General features: G+C 44.2%; 1 protein-coding gene and 1 long non-coding RNA gene across 3 annotated transcripts; one reads left to right on the forward strand and one right to left on the reverse strand.

The window, feature by feature from the left end:
• Positions 1-2,575: 2,575 nt before the first annotated feature.
• On the reverse strand, positions 2,576-16,010 carry BDH2 (3-hydroxybutyrate dehydrogenase 2). 2 transcript variants are annotated; one of them, XM_082237095.1, is made up of 10 exons: positions 15,913-16,010; positions 14,981-15,122; positions 12,742-12,820; positions 10,597-10,693; positions 10,059-10,167; positions 8,488-8,548; positions 6,534-6,647; positions 6,040-6,098; positions 4,996-5,088; positions 2,576-3,223 (listed from the first exon to the last, which is right to left on the reverse strand). In XM_082237095.1, the coding sequence occupies exons 2-10, from the start codon at positions 15,050-15,052 to the stop codon at positions 3,170-3,172; spliced, it is 738 nt and encodes a 245-aa protein (XP_082093221.1). In that variant the 5' UTR covers positions 15,053-15,122; positions 15,913-16,010; the 3' UTR covers positions 2,576-3,169. The 2 variants fall into 2 exon arrangements, with proteins under 2 accessions (XP_082093221.1, XP_082093222.1); XM_082237096.1 differs by having other exon boundaries at positions 14,981-15,060; positions 15,913-16,004.
• LOC309540346 lies at positions 10,692-12,292 on the forward strand. Its single transcript, XR_014223200.1, has 2 exons — positions 10,692-10,828; positions 11,359-12,292. It is a non-coding gene; the product is annotated as an uncharacterized lncRNA (long non-coding RNA).
• Positions 16,011-17,310: the final 1,300 nt, after the last annotated feature.

A 17,310-nucleotide genomic window follows, 5' to 3' on the forward strand; every position in this document is an offset into this window, starting at 1 on the left:
CACGTCCTTCCACAGTGGGGACATTAGTTCCCGGGTGGGAGTTGATCACGGTGTGGATTTGCCAAGTGTGCCTTCCTCTTAGCACGTTTCTCCCTTTCATCCTGCGTTCGAGTGTCTTCAAAGTCCATGGCACCTTTGGTAAAGGCTGTTCTCCAACTGGAGCGCTCACAGGCCAGTGTTTCCCAGTTGTCGGTGTTTATACTACAGTACATTTTTTTAGATTTGCATTGAGATACACTGTCACAGAACCCGGGTATCTAATTCTGCTTTGTGCATCTCAAGGAGGTCCTTTTTGGCCTATTTCCAGCCAAGAGAGATGCAGTTCCTGTGTTTTGGAGGCTGTCCAGGCTGTACTTTCAAGCAAGGCTGCTCTCTGGTGCTAAATGAATTTTGTTTTGCTTCTCTTTCTCTCTCTCTGATTGTGTTAATTGATAGCATTAACTGCATCATGTCACACATTGGGGCCTCAGGAAACACTGTTTAGGAAAGCTTTTAATGTCTAATAGATTATTGTATTTAAATATTTTGTTGGAAACCCAGCCAGATGGGCGGGGTATAAATAATAATAATAATTATTTAAAAGAGGCACTCGAAGCATTTGTTGCAGGTAGAAAGCAAACTTGGCAAGGAAAGTTAAACAGTCTGCCACAGGATGCAGTGGTCGCTACTAAATTGCTTTTTAAAAGGGAGGCGGGTTAAGACAAATTCATGGAGAATAAGAGTTGCATTGGCTACCGGCCAGCAGTGTACACACTATACCCTTAAAACATATTTGAAGCACATTCCTCCCCTCAGAGAATACTGGGCACTGTAGTTTGTTCAGGATTGTTGAGAATTGTAACTGTGAGTGAACTACAGTACCCAGAATTCTTTGAGAAATAATATGCTTTAAAGGTATAGAGTGTACACACAAAGTAGGTTGTACCAGTTGCTGGGAATCTCGTGGGTGGTGCTATTGCATTTATGTCTTGCTTGTGGCATATGCTTGGCCTCTGAGAACAGGTTGCTGGACCAGATGACCATTAGGCAAATTAAGTTAGAACCTTTCACCCTAGAGTATTAGGGTTTGCTTTGTTTGCTAGGGAAGATGCATTTATTTTCATGTATATTTGTTCTTACGCATAGCGGTCCATTAATAAAACAGCAAGCATCCCCTCCACTGCAACTTAATGTATCACATTAATTTACTTAAATGTCAGAGAGCTCTGAAAAACCTTTGCCTGTCCACACTGATGCTGCAATGGCATTCCACCGCTCCCCCCAAAAGCAGGCCTGAAAAAGTATTGCTGCAATGATTTGACAAACACGTGGTACAGACTGGCTTGTAAAAAGCCACTTAAGAAATGTTGGCAAGCTCTGTGAAGGGATTAGTATGAAAACGAAATCTCCTTCGCAGAGTTGCAATGGGATGGACGTCTTCCCACAGTTTCATGTTATGAGATGTTGAACAAATCAATACTGTACCTGAAGTGGCCTTCCACCAACATGGGCCATTGGTCCACTTAGGTAAATATTGTCTCCTACTGACTGCTCTTGTGTAATCATTATTCCATGGGTGGGAAGCCTCTGGCCCAGGGTTCAAATGCCGCCCCTTTTCAAGCTTCTCTAGCCTGTGAGATTCTCCCCAGGCCACCCCTGCTACTGGCCTTGCTTCATGCATTTTTGCCTGGGTGGAATGTGTCCTGCAGCACTGATGATGCTTCTTGCTTCCTTTGATGGAAAGGTGTGTTTGTGTGCATGGGGAAACTACCTTTCTATACAAAGGTGAAATTTACAATCACTGCTGTGCCCACTGTTGCCTCTGCCAGATATGGGCATGTGGCCCTGTGTAAAAAGACACTCCCCTCTCTGAATTATAAGGTCTGCTACTAAAGCAAGGCGGCTGTTTTTCAGATGTACCCAGTTCCTTTGTTGTTGTTTAGTCGTTTAGTCGTGTCCGACTCTTCATGACCCCATGGACCAGAGCACGCCAGGCACTCCTGTCTTCCACTGCCTCCCGCAGTTTGGTCAAACTCATGCTGGTAGCTTCGAGAACACTATCCATGCATCTCATCCTCTGTTATCCCCTTCTCCTTGTGCCCTCCATCTTTCCCAGCATCAGGGTCTTTTCCAGGGAGTCTTTTCTTCTCATGAGGTGGCCAAAGTATTGGAGCCTCAGCTTCAGGATCTGTCCTTCCAGTGAGCACTCAGGGCTGATTTCCTTAAGATTGGATAGGTTTGATCTTCTTGCAGTCCATGGGACTCTCAAGTCTCCTCCAGCACCACCCAGTTCTTTTACCCTGCACCAATCCCAGACACAAGTCTAGCACAAGCTTAGCAAACTGCACAGTGAGACGGGAAAAACAGTTTGAGTATATGAGTACATGTTGAGTACATGTTATATCTTTTGAGGAAAAGCGAAAAGAGAGGCACTGCAAGCAGCTTAAGCCTTCCTTTTTATTTCCAATCAGAAATTATTAAAAGCCTGTTTTTAGCCATCACTTTCCACAGCCTTCCTTAATTCCGATGGCTCTCCGTGTTCTACAAGAGGAAGCAGGGTTGTACCCGCACATGCATGGAACTGAAAAGAACCACATTTAACTGGTAGTGGAATTAACTTTATTAGGCACTTGTAAGGCAATAGCATGTAGCCATTCTGGAACAAAGGCACACCACGTAATTGTGGAACTGAAAGGGCCACATAGTTCATCAAAGGACGCTCCAGCATAAAAATGTTGAATTACAATAGATTCGGAAATCAAATTCTATGACTTAGAAGTGAGATCAGGGTTTTTGATTCCATCTCTTGTATTAATCATTTTATTAATGCCAGGATGCTTCTGTTGCCATCACTAACACTTTTTGCTTTATGCAATTGGCAGTGTTTGTTCTTTATGCTCCTTATTTGCCTCTGACCTCACTCTTCTGGATCCTCCCCCATCCAACTATGTGCATTCATGAGTGCACACACCTAGCAATTTAGGATTACATGCATCTGATTGAAGTGGACACAAGAGCTGGAGTGACGATGTCATGATAAATGAGAAACAAAATGTAAAACAAATCCATTGCGTGAGAAAGACTGGATTAGCACCTATTAGACGGTTGATTAAATTGTTCATTTTAGGCATTAAAACCGTTGCGAGTTCTGGTGTTCAGCATTTGCAAACAGAAATCTCCAGGTACCAGGTCACATGCTCCAGCCTCCATCAATGATGTACTCCCGGCCAGTCATGAATGCTGACTGAAGAAAGCAAGGACAAAGTTTGAGCATATAGCATAATTCAAGTCATTGTGTCCTCAATAAATACAGTACTATAAATGTAGTGGTCCCAACCAACATGAAATGTTTCAGAAGCTGATTGAACTCCATATGACTAAATGACAATTGTAAAAGGATTAAGGCCACAATCTAAATCCTGTTTGGGCGGGGCTGGAAGTGGAGGTAGATTGCCAGAAGTAGGGATGCAGGTGGACTTGCCGATCAGAAGGTCAGCGGTTTGAATCCTCGCGACGGGGTGAGCTCCCGTTCTTGGTCCCTGCTCCAGCCAACCTAGCAGTTTGAAAGCACGTCAGAGTACAAGTAGATAAATAGGTACCGCTCCGGCGGGAAGGTAAATGGCATTTCCGTGCGCTGCTCTGGTTTGCCAGAAGCGGCTTAGTCATGCTGGCCACATGACCCGGAAGCTGTACACCGGCTCCCTCGGCCTATAGAGCGAGATGAGCGCCGCAACCCCTGAGTCGATCACGACTGGACCTAATGGTCAGGAGTCCCTTTACCTTAGCCTGTGAAAATCCCCAAAATGGGGCCTTGTGCAGATGGGACTGAGACGACCCAGGATCCGCTAGATTATGAGCAGGCACCACTGCCTTCACTTGATAGCACTGGGCCCAGTCACGACACCAGCTTCCATTAACATCAGTGCATTGCTCATTGCATTGATTCTGTCGTGCTTAGTTTGGCTCTCACTGGATGGGGCAAGGCAGCAGAGGGAGGAAGAGTTTGAGACAATTGTGCAAGGGTCTTAAATAGTAGGGACTGCAACTACAGTTTGTCCCGAGCACACCCAGCCTGGGTGGGGACAAGCAATGGAAAGCATAGTTCTTTACTGGCAAAGCACTTTGATTACATCTGTTCCTAAGGTGCAAGGAAGAGACACACCAGGGATGCAACAACACAACCACATACACCCATACCTGACATGGTGCACGTAAGCAACTGGCAGCTCCTGTGGCAGCTCCAGCTGCTTCCGTCACAGCAAACCCTTCCTTGTCCTTGGAGCCATTGAGGGAGGAGATGGAGGAACTTCTAATGGTCCATCTCTCTCTGGGGCTGCCTCTTCCCCCTCTTCGGCTTCCTGCAACTCTCCCCCAACCTCCTCTCCTCCGGTCCCTGACTGCCCAGGCTCTTTCCTCTTGACTCCTTCCTCACGGGTGGCACAACCCCACAAATCGCTGACCCCTTTGCCTGGACCATCCTGTCCCACCAGCCTCCTCTGCCCACCCCTCCGACTCGCTGACACAGTTTGGGAGTCAAAACCCCACCTCACTAACATTACTTGCTTCAAATTAAAGGTTCTGAGTGGCTGGAACAACAAACGAACACTTTATCTTGGTGCCATGAGTTTGCTATACAAATACCCCTCTCTACCCTCCTTCTAGACAAATAAGAGTTCAAGGAACCATTCCAGCCAGTCAAAAGCACTCAAACAAGGACTGGTGAGCAATGGGGCCTGTGGCGTGTTCTGCCCCCCACCCAGTTCTATATTGTTGTTGTTGTTGTTGTTGTTGTTACTACTGCTTGTCCTTCACCAGCAATTCCCAGGGTGGGTTGCAATAATTTAAATTTCAGAAGTAGAAACAGCTAAAACCGATTACAGTCAAGGGGATAAGGTGGGTCCTGGAAACACCTTATCTCAGGTGTCAGCAAACAGAAGCCTGTTGGCACTAGCTGTTAAAGAAGTACTATTTCAGACAACCTGGTGTACTGCTATGTGGCTGACCCATTGTACTTACTTCATCGGAAGCCAGGTATACAAACAGGTGGGCTACTTCTTCAGCTGTCCCAAACCTACCTATCCTTTGCCTGGCCATAAAGTCTTTCAGTGCCTAGAGATAAAAAGCATTCGCTGCATCAATAAGCCTAGACGTGGTTCTCAAACACAGGACTTTCCCTGGCGTTATTTTTCATCATGCGATACTTCAAATCCACACCCAGATCATTTAGAGTAGTTTGGAAGTGTATCAAACTTCCACGCGAATGTTGTTCCCAAGATACTGTTCAAAGAAAATAGAGGGGAAAGCCAAGGCAAATGGAGACATCTAACTTCCAAGGTAACCTGTACATGGGGTCAAGAGATGTCAATATTTATAAAGGAGGCTGCACGCCAACAGGCAGAAGAGCATTCTGTCCCTTCTAAACGATAGGGTTGTGAGCTCAGTTGTTGCATTTAGGCAAGCCTAGCTCTGCCACAGACTCACGAACTTCCCTTATAATCCTCTTACAGACAAAAGCTTTCTTTTCTGCTTTTGAATAACCACAGCCAGTTGTGTTATCTGACAAAACAGGCTAATATTAACGATGGTTTGCTTGCAACAAGTCATCTTCACAAACCATGGTTTGAAGTTGGCCTGTTGCAAACAAATCACAGTAAAATCATTATGGTTTATTAGTGCTTAACTATAATTAATGCAAACTGGAAACAAGAGGAGGGGGGAATGTAAGCCTTCATGTAGGCTAGGCTCATTCCCATTACAACCAACTACGGTATTGATTATGAATAAACCATAGGTTACTATGATGGCTAAACAAAGCCAATTAATACATTCTGCAAAAAGGGCTTGCGGTGAATAAGTTACCTACATTCAGAGGTGAGGAGGATCTGCTTAATTTTTACATTTTACTCTACTTTTTACTCTATTGACTTGTTATAAATCCTGGGTACAAAATGGTGAAAAATGAATGTTTTGAAGCAGCCTGTGGAGAACAAAGGTGCTTTAAATAGCTTATCACTGCCGGATTGTGTGTCATAATGCAAAAAATGAAATTGTATTGCCCACCTGTTCTGGATCAGGGCTGCCCTGGATTCTCTCCTGCAGAGAAGGAGTGTCAATAGTGCCTAAGAAAATACCCAAACATTAAGAAGAAGAAGAGTTTGGATTTGATATCCCGCCTTTCACTCCCTTTAAGGAGTCTCAAAGCGGCTAACATTCTCCTTTCCCTTCCTCCCCCACAACAAACACTCTGTGAGGTGAGTGGGGCTGAGAGACTTCAGAGAAGTGTGACTAGCCCAAGGTCACCCAGCAGCTGCATGTGGACGAGCGGAGACGCGAACCCGGTTTCCCAGATTACGAGACTACTGCTCTTAACCACTACACCACACTGGCTCTCATGTATTAATTAAATGGCACCATGTATTTAAATGGTAACTCCTCTGTCTGAAAATATTAGTTACTTTAATAAATAGTCCAGAGGGATTCACCCTTGAAATGTAAACTTTAGATGCCTTTGCACAAACTTGCAAACAGAACAAAGATGGTGGGATGCTTCTTACCAGGACAAACACAGTTGCATCTGATTCCTTCCCCAATGAAGTCAGAAGCTATGGATTTGGTAAGTCCAATAACTGCTGCCTTTGAGGTACCATAGACACACCTCTTAACAGCTCCTGAGAAAGAGATCAGGGTGGGAATCAGGAAATCAAATCATACCAAAGAATGCAAAAGCTCATTTTGCATTTCTATGTAGCCTTCATTCTGCCTTCTCATTGGCTGTCTCTAAATAGTCTTGTGATGAGCTGAACTTCTATTCCCTGTTCTCTTCTAAAAACATATTGCACAAAGATCGATTTCTATAGAAGAAAGCTTGTCTGTGTGTGTGTGTGTGTGTGTGTGTGTGTGTGTTTGCATTCTGTGCCCCTTAGAATATTGCCATGCACTATTTAGACCCCATTTCTCCAGCTGTTCCATTTCTACCCAAGGTTTCTATTACTCGCAGATGTTGGGAGGTCACCCCAGTTTTGCCTCTCTCTGGTCAACCCATAAAAGCAAGGCTGTAAGATACCTGTGGCCCTCCACATGTGGTTGGACCACAACCCCCATCAGCCCCAGCCAGCTTGGATGATGGGCAAAGACAATGGAAACTGGAGTGACCTGGAAACTACAACTAATCCAGAATGCGGCAGCTAGACTGGTGACTGGGAGCGGCCGCCAAGCCCACATAACACCGGTCTTGAAAGACCTACACTGGCTCCCAGTATGTTTCCGAGCACAATTCAAAGTGTTGGTGCTGACCTTTAAAGCCCTAAACGGCCTCGGTCCAGTATACCTGAAGGAGCATATCCACCCCCATCGTTCTGCCCAGACACTAAGATCCAGTGCTGAGGGCCTTCTGGCGGTTCCCTTGCTGCGAGAAGAGAAGTTACAGGGAACCAGGCAGAGGGCCTTCTCGGTAGTGGCACCCGCCCTGTGGAATGCCCTCCCACCAGATGTCAAAGAGAAAATCAACTACCAGACTTTTAGAAGACATCTGAAGGCATCCCTGTTTAGGGAAGCTTTTAATGTTTACTAGACTATTGTATTTTAATATTCTGTTGGAAGCTGCCCAGTGTGGCTGGGGAAACCCAGCCAGATGGGTGGGGTATAAATAATAAATAATTATTATTATATATTATTATTATCAACACCATCTTGGACACACCTAGTGATGCTTGCCATGGTACAAGTGTTAAGCAGAGGCAGATGTTTCCAGAGTGCAGCCTTGGCTCTAAGAAGCCACTCTAGCCATCAAAATGTAATGGATGTGGCACACCAAGTATTCATGGAGCTGCCCTAAAGCTGACAACAGCTTCCTTTATAAAAGGTCAGAAATGGCACTCCTCATTGTGGCTGGGCTATATAGACTCATCTTAAAAACTTGGCTATATGCAACAACATCTCTGTAATTTGTGGCTTTTTTATATACTGAATATGCTCTGTGTATGGTTCTGTTATTGTTTGTGTGGTTAACATGTTAGTTTCCTCATACGTTTATGATAGGTCAATAATATAATAAAATAAGAAACGGCATGCCATGTCCTGCATAGTGAAAACTTTGTTTTGTCATGTCAAATTTATAACCTGCTTCCCCATTCCAAGGAAGCCCATGGCAACTCACAATAATCAAAATACATAGGAACATTTTGAAACAAATCTTTAACATGCTAAAAGACAGCAAGTAGTTCCTGCAGTAATAAACCTTCATAAAATGTCTTCTAAAAGTCTGGTAGTTGATTTTTTTTGCACTGGGTACCCGTCACTTGCATCTAAGAATACATAGTCCCCACCAGACAAGATGAATACAGATATTCATGTGAAATGACCCTTAGATTGGTATTGGACCAACAGAACACAAGAAGGACATGGCCCCCAAATATCCTATATCACAGGCACCAGTCCATTTTAAAATATGTGTAAAATAAGGTAAGGATGATATGAACCTTGCTGTGCTTAAACTGCGAAGCTACTGACCTTTGATACTAGATACCACAGAAGACATGTTGATGATGTTACCAGATTTTTCCGCCAGCATCTATTTGAAAAATGCAAACACAAAATGTTTTGACGCCACAAGAACACCAAGCAGATGACTATGAGAAAAGCTTTGCTGGATCAGGGGAAAGAAGGGCCAGTCTAGGTCAGCATCCCGTTCTCACAGTGGCCAACAAGAAGCCTATGGGAAGCCCTCAAGCAAGACATTCATGTAATACTGTGTCATTTTAAACAATTAAATTGAACTTTGGGTTCACAAATGTAGTTTATCTTTTCTTTTTTTAAAAGGTGCAATTGAACTGAAAAAGAAAGCTTTTGTCAGATGCTTTAAAACTTCACACACAAAGATCATAGAAGGATTAACACATATTTGATGGGCAAATGAAAGATCTATATGCTCTTGGTCTCATGCCACGAGTCTCATGGCCAGCGATGGAACACGTAGTGAGGTTCTCTGCTCTCACCTTATTTCATTAAAACTGATGGCATGATAAGCTGTCCCATGACAGGATAATTCTTTAAGGCCCTCCCTCCAACATCCTTTCATTTGCACATACATTGCTCACGATGGTCCTATGTGATTCTGTTTAATGCTCTTTGCACCCGCAAAAGTTTTGGGACGGCCACATTGCTTCATTTCCCATCAGTGCATATCCTGCAACTTCCTGCTGAAATTCTCTCACTTTTTATGTCACAAATGTCCTGAGGGATTGCGGGGGTGGGGGTGGGGCGTTTTCCACCTTGGTTGCACTATAGTCTCTCTGGACAACAATAATGTGATAGCATTGGGGGAGGATCACAACACACACCAAAGCAGAATTAATCCACCAGTAATGAACAATGGTCAAAACCATGTTGCAGAACACACCTGCGATAAAACACTAGTGTGGAGGGCCCCCAGAAGAAATGCTTCAGAAAAATTGTTAGTGGGTACCTAGCAGTTTGAAAGCACATCAAAGTGCAAGTAGATAAATAGGTACCACTCTGGCGGGAAGGTAAACAGTGTTTCTGGGTGCGGCTCTGGTTCGCCAGAAGCAGCTTAGTCATGCTGGCCACATGACCCAGAAGCTGTACGCCGGCTCCTTCAACCAATAAAGTGAGATGAGCACCGCAACCCCAGAGTCGGCCACGACTGGACCTAATGGTCAGGGGTCCCTTTACCTTTACCTTTTATGGTACAGTAAATAACTAAAAAAATATATATATTAAATTATTAGGAGGAGGTTAGACTAAGGCCCCATTTGCACTATATATTTAAAGCAGAATCATACCAGGTTAAACAGTCATGGCTTTCCCCAATAAATCTTGGGAAGTATTGTTTGCTAAAGGCTCTGAGAGTTGTTAGGAGACTCATATCCCTCTCCCAAGTGCTACAATTCCCAGAGTTCCCTGGGAAGAGAGATGGATTGTGAAACCACTCTGAGAACTGTAAGTTGCAAACATTATCTCAGCCTGGCTCATCCTCCTCCTACACCACTTTTACCAGCCCTTTACTGAGCACACAGTGAGCTATACCTCTAAAGGATAAGAGAACAGCACGTTGGCCTTACCTTAGGCAGGAATGTTTTGATCATCAGATACATACTGCGAACGTTGACGTTCATAGTGAAATCCCAGTCTTTTTCCTCACATTCCAAAATGGTCCCCGTACTGACAAACCTGGCATAAAAGACACAAGGAACAACAGGTTGTTTTCCTGTGCTTTCAGGGCTTTTCAAATATACCTTTAGTGGCTGAAGTTGTCCAGGCTTTTATTTTATTTTAGTTATTTTTATGCTGCTTATGTTGTCAAAGCTTCCAAAGCCATATACCTGGGTGGATATATCTTTTCCTGGTCAGTGGGCTGAACTCTCATCTCCTCACCCTTGCAGGGTCAAATTTGACAGGTGGGCCGCGTTGCCCACTTTTCATAGAATCGTTGAGCTGGAAGGGACCACGAGGGTCATAGTAACATCAGGCAGTGCTGAGCTTTGAAGCTCCAATTGTTGGGACTTCAAAGCACAGTGTGGGGGTGTTTGAAAGCCCAGTGCTTCTGTTTTAAAAAGCACATTGAAAAGGAAAGGCAATTAACCCACGGCGGCAGCTTACCCTGCAATATTACATAGAACGTCAATTCTCATCACTTCCTTGGCCAGTTTTTCAATTTGTTCTTTGTTGGTGACATCCAGCACACGAACCTGGATGCCTGTTGAGGAAATCAGCATATCAGAATAGGCAATATTGTTTTGATTTCATGATAAAGGATGATTACCTTGCATGTACACATCTGTGCAGTGAGCGACTCTGCACATACAAATTAATTCATGTAAGTGTTCTGCCTGTTGCCTTTGTCCATGGAGTTTTCTTGGCAGGGATACTGGAGTGGCTTGCCAGTTCCTGCTCCAAGAACCTTATAGTTAAAGCCATGGTTTTCCCAGTAGTGATGTATGGAAGTGAGAGCTGGACCATAAAGAAGGCTGATCGCCGAAGAATTGATGCTTTTGAATTATGGTGCTGGAGGAGACTCTTGAGAGTCCCATGGGCTGCAAGAAGATCAGACCTCTCCATTCTTGAGGAAATCAGCCCTGAGTGCTCACTCGAAGGACAGATTGTGAAGCTGAGGCTCCAATACTTTGGCCATCTCATGAGAAGAGAAGACTCCCTGGAAAAGACCCTGATGTTGGGAAAGATTGAGGGCACAAGGAGAAGGGGACGACAGAGGACGAGATGGTTGGACAGTGTTCTCGAAGCTACAAACATGAGTCTGTCCAAACTGCGGGAGGCAGTGGAAGACAGGAGTGCCTGGCGTGCTCTGGTCCATGGGGTCACGAAGAGTCGGACACGACTAAACGACAACAAAGTGTTCTGCAGAGCTAGAAGCTCAGTTGTTCAGAGTTCTCCATCACATGAAGCACTCACTTGTGTAGGATTGTATGCAGAGAGGAGCACCCTTTCTCGGGCCCTTGGCTCTGTGCATGAAGTGCGGTCAGTGGGCATATTCATGCCCTCCTTCCAAGACATCTTCATGTGAAGAGAAGATACAAAAGGGTCTAGAATGTCAATATATTTCTATTAAAGTCAACAGGACTTCCAGGGGCAGCGTGATCACGTTTCACAGAAATTTTCCCAGCTCTACGTGGATGGTTTTCATCCCCATCAGTGAGCTGTCCTCAAAGTATATTAAATCACTGTAAATATAGGCCTAATGCACACAGCTCCACCTGAATCTTGATGAATAATTTCCTTCAGTAGAAAAAGTGTTGTTGTTTTTCCGCATCAGATTTTAACAAAAGAAAATTAATACTACCCAGGTGTCAGCAGCTTAATAACTATAATCAAACCATTATTGCTGAGTAATACAGATGACAGAAAGTGCTATTAAGCTTTATTTCTTTGCTACAAAACTTGGATTTATCTGAAGCCAGGCAATGCTCTGAAAGAGTTCAGTTAACAACGCAGGTCAGGACTTTTATTTTTCATTTTTAGAGGCAAGGGAATTTGATTGGGAATTTGCTGGCAAGCCCAGCAGTGTTCAAGGCTAATTTTATAAGGTACCTACAACACATGTTTTACTTGGAAGCAAACCTTGCAGAGTACAAAGATATTGACTCATACCCTCCAGTATTCCTCAGATGAAAATAGGGACATTTCTCACCCCTCCGTCCCTCCTTGACCCCCACAATTTTGTCATCCCCCCTCCACCACAGAGCATTTCCTCCACCACTGTACCAAGGGGACACAGCACACACACCCTCCACCGCCCTGAAAACACCCCTTAATCCTGATTTTATTTTATTCTTTTATTTTCTTACCAAAAGAAAAACACACACCAATAAATAAATTAAAGAGGGGGGCAAGATTAGATACAGATGCACACAGCATTTAATAATAATAATAATAATAATAATAATTCAAAACTCCTTGCACTCCACTTTTCCCTTTTCTAATAGAATGCATTTTTGCATGTTATTTTCACTATTACATATATTTATATGTGCACTTTATACTAGTATATGTATTTATGTACACATTAATTGGCTGGAGAACTACACTGCAAAATTCAGAGAAGCACGGATTTCAATGAACATCTTGTTTCAAATTCTGCAAATTCACCTTTAAACATGAAATGTATTGGACACTCCCATCCCAATTGCTTTTCGGAAGGTATATTTCTGTTCTGCTCTACTCTACTCCACTCCCCAAATCCATCCAAAATCTGAAGCAGGCTCAGGCTCAAAATAACTAAAGAAATACCTGGATAGGCTTCCAGTTCTCTGAGTTTGGATTCATTGATATCTGTAGCAATGACCTTGGCTCCTTCCTTTGCAAAAGCCTTTCAAAACCAAACCAAATGTAGTTAATATCTGAACAGATTAAAACATGGGCTCTGCCTCTTAGCTGCCATGGATAATTAGCTGGTTTGATAATGTTCTCATCGTTGTGAGGAGCTACCACCAAAACATCAAACACAGAGTTAGGTAAGACTGATTTCTCAAAGAATTGGATTCAAATGACACATCCTCTCACTGCATTTATAGTCCAATCAAACCTCTATTGTTGTTGTCACAATCAAGTGGCATATAAATTATGTGAAATAAATAAAAAAAATATTTTTGTATTTGGAATATTCTGTGCCTAAATACGAAGGCATTTTCACAGACCAGCTTTTCTGAAAGCAAAAAAAATTAATATGCTAGTCATTTGTGCTCCAAGGGAGACCTGAGACATCTTTAGATAATCCTACTGAGCAATAAACAGCAAGTTTTTAAAGAAATTTATCTCAAGAAAAAGACAGAATAGAATTAAGAGGTGTGATAAATATGAACTTTCTGACTGCGAGAGCTGTTTGACAGCGGAACGGACTCCCACAAGAGTTCATGGACTCTCCTTCCTTGAGGTTCTTTTTACTGTAAGCAGCGGTTGGATGGCCACCTGTCATGGATGCTTTAGCTCAGTGTTCCCCAACTTTGGGTCTCCAGCTGTTTTTGGACTACAACTCCCATCATCCCTTGCTAACAAGACCAGTGGTCAGGGATGATGGGAATTGCAGTCCGAAAACAGCTGGAGACCCAAGGTTGGGGAACACTGCTTTAGCTGACATCCCTGCATTGCAGGGGGTTGAACTAGACGACCCCCAGGGTCTCTTACAACTTTACAATTCTATGATTGGACAGGTTGGTTTGGGCTGATGAGAGCAGGAATCCAATAGTGTCTGTAGCACCATTGGTTCCCCATCCCTGGTTTAAAATCTTGAGCTCTGATCGCTTGAAGATTTCCCCTTTGTGATTTCTTCCCTCCCTCAGAGCGGAGGCTTACCTAGGCTCCCTTGTGCCCTTGGCAAGGAGCTGTATGGGCATTTGGCACCATACCCCTTGCACCCTTTCCAAGGACTGCTCACACTTCTAATAGTGACTGGGGAAGTTGCTGTGATGGGGAGGTTGTTGCAGAGTTACTGTGATGGCCCACGCCAGCGACTGGATGCCTCCAGCGAGGCACTCAGAGGAGCCTGTATGCCTTGCCCAGAGCAGCAGAGGGCCAGCCAAGGGAGCAGAAGGATAGATGGCCTTCTAGCCACTCCAAACCACAGTGGAGAGGCACAATGGGCCTGTGCCAACCCCTAGGTCAGGAGTAGGCAACCTAAGTGTCAGGTGTATGTGCAGCAGCCAGGCCCTGTGACCAATAGGACTTTGCAGGCCTGCGGCCTTCCTAAGTTTGTTCTGAAGAGGCAAGGCATGGCCTCACAGGTGAGGCCAATTGGTAATTCACAGCACCTGGTGGCAAGAGCTGGGAAGGGATATAAAGTCAGCATTTTCCCTTTGGCTCTTTGCCACAGCAACACGCTCCCTGCCTTGCTGCGTTTGGCTTCTTGCTTCCTGATCCTTGAACCTCGGCTTCTTCACTCCCTGCTTCTTGATCCTCGGACCCTTGACTTCTTGCTTCTTGATTCTCGGACCCCTGACTTCGTGCCTCCTTGCTTCCTGACCCCTGGACTCTTGGCTTCTTGACTCCTGGCTTCTGCACCCCCGTACCTGCTTCCACCCCGCCATCTTGCCCCCAGTCCTGATGTCCCCAGCCAGGACTTTGATCGCCCGTGAACTGGGCCGTGTCACTAAGGCCCATGGGCCACAAGTGGGTCGTTTAACTGGACCACAAGCCGCCCACTCGGTGGGTCCCCGTGTGCTGCGCTAAACCAGTGCGGCGTGGGGACTCACTTTCACGGTGCCGGAAATCACATCTGCAGAGGCACAGAAAATCAGGGGCGCTGTCTCTCACGTGCGCCCGCAATCCAGCCCACAGAGGGGGCTCTGTGGCAGTGAACTGGCCCAGGCAAGGTAAACCTTGCTGACCCTTGCCCTAGGTGCTCTCCTGCTCAAGTCCTCACCACTCACTATCTAAATACATTCAAGCATAAGTACTTTTGTGACGGCTGCTTGCAGATTTATTTGTACAAAACACAACCCAAAGCAAACTCAGTAAGAGTTCCCAAACTTACAATAGCCGTGGCTCGACCAATTCCTTGTGCTGCAGCAGACACCAGTATTACCTTCCCATCCAGCCGGCCCATCGTGCCCCCTGTAGGTGATTCAAAGAGATTGTGGTATCTGATTCACCAGCGCCAACTACAGAAGGAACAGCTGCAAGAAATGCACATTATCTTTCATGCTGGTTGTAGAGCCAATTGCACACATATTTCAATGTATTTGCAGGGTTTTGTTTTTGCGTAACTAGGAGCTGATCAACTGCTTTTAATGTATTTGTTGCATGCCACCAGAAGCTCGGAGAGGTGCGAGACTTCAGGAGGTCTGGTTTCCTCGGTATGAGGGATAGCAGAGACTCCAAGGAAGGAGAGCCTCCTAAGGGAGACTCGTCCGCTGTCAAACAGCTCTTGCTGTCATAAAGTTATTCCTGGTGTTAAATTGGAATCTCCTTCCTGGTAAACTTGAATCCATTGGTTTGGGTCCTACCCTCCAGAGCAGGAGAAAACATGTGACAGTCCTTTAGATATATGGTTGTCCTCCTTTGCACATATTCCAGCTTGTCAACATCCTTCTTAAATTGTGCTGCCCAGAACTGGACACTGTATTCCAGGTGTGGTCTGACCAAGGCAGAACGGAGCGGGATTAGGACTTCCCTGGTTAAGCATATGGCTAGACATTTGCTTTGAGTCCTTTATTTAACAATAACAACAACAATCCTCTTATTATTTATATGCCACCCATCTGACTGGGTTATTTTACTTATTTTCCACATGGCAAACCTTTTTCTAAAGGCAGAGATAATTCAAAGCTACTTATGCTAATGGCACACACACAAACTGCCAGAGTGCAGACAATTCTCATCTGCCAGAATCCATTCTTAAATGAAAATCTATTATTTGTAAAAAAGAAAAAGAAAGAAAAGAACAAGAATGGAGGAAAAATTTACCTCAGAAGTGCTGTGAAGACCTATTTGGAGACCTTTGTCCAGGAGGCGGTTACTTGTGTTTTTCAGAGCATGCTGGGATTCGACTCGTGTGCTGGCAAATTGCTTCCGAGTTAAGATAATTCAATGCAGAGGTAGAAGTAAATACTGCCATCTAGTGAAGTTTAGGGTTAAGCTACTTTATGGCAATGCATAAAAGACTATTGGCATCAGACTGCTACTTATGAAAAAAGACAACTGGCAAAACAGCACTTTTAATTAACCGGAGGCGTTTAAATATGTGTCTAATATATCTCTAATTCATGCTACTGTCAATAGGCTAAGCCAGAGCTTTCCAAACTGGGTGTGTTGGCTGCAGTGTGTAGATGTGTCGCGCACACACCCCCCATGCTACTCCAGGGGCTGGAAAGGGGTTAGCTTAACCTCGTGTTTGCTAGTAAAACTGAATTACTGTGTTGCAAAATGATGCATGTCTAAAAAGTGTGTCACCCACATTGAAAGTTCTGGCCAAAATGGATTGACCAAGATGCTAGGATCAGGGTAGCTAACAGGTCTGATTTTTTGTGCTAGATGCAATTCATAAAAATTGTTCAGCAGAGTTGGCCATGCCACACAAATGAATTAGATAAAATTATGGCACATCTGGTTGTATTTAATACAGCACCCCCTAAATCTGTTCTCATGGCTCCCTCAACCACCTGGAGCAGATTTGGGGAGGGCAGGTGGAGCATGTGTAGAGAGGAGTGCGAAAAATTCCCACGGCGCAAACTGAAATTGCTCCACTCTCACACATTTAGTTGAATACTGCCCACTGTACTGGATGAACAGCAATAAATTACTTCTAAAAAGAAAAGATTTTATCAATGTGCAAGCTCCACCATACTGGCTTTGGGAAGGACATGACTGAGAAAGTGCTACATCTACCTATTTTCATTTTTATTACTATTGGCAGTTGCCAGTTATACTAAGGCGAATCTCAGGGAATGCAGACCATGCTGAGGGTTGTGTAAACCATCAGAAAAAAGGAAGCTTATTTCTATACCAGGCTAAACTCATTTACCTCACAAGCAGATTCTGGAACTTGCATACACTCAGGCAAACATCCACATGTATTCTGCCAATGCCCATCAGCACACCAAATTAAAATCTTGCTTAGGCCTTGCTTCCGATTTATATCAGCAATTTGCAGTCATACATTATCTTCTAGAACAGAGGTTCCCAAATTGTGGTCCATGAGCTTCATTAATATTCACTTAAATTTTTAATTATATTTTTTGTTGCTTCTTTCAATTTCCCATATTGCTGTTATGGTATTATTTGACTTCTATGGAATGCAAACTGTAGTACAATGAAACACAAGAAATAAAAGCAACAATAAAAATGCATTTAAAGATCATCTAT

Source organism: Podarcis vaucheri (assembly GCF_965113315.1).
Source record: "Podarcis vaucheri genome assembly, chromosome: 9".
NCBI lineage: Eukaryota > Metazoa > Chordata > Lepidosauria > Squamata > Lacertidae > Podarcis > Podarcis vaucheri.

Excerpts from the sequence above, each read along its gene's own strand:
- BDH2 (XM_082237095.1), bottom strand. The coding sequence starts at position 15,052 with ATGGGCCGGCTGGATGGGAAGGTAATACTGGTGTCTGCTGCAGCACAA. Across the intron at positions 12,821-14,980 it reads TTGGTCGAGCCACGGCTATT|GCTTTTGCAAAGGAAGGAGC; the intron begins GTAAGTTTGGGA and ends TGGTTTTGAAAG. Across the intron at positions 3,224-4,995 it reads TATACCTGGCTTCCGATGAA|TCAGCATTCATGACTGGCCG; the intron begins GTAAGTACAATG and ends TGCTTTCTTCAG.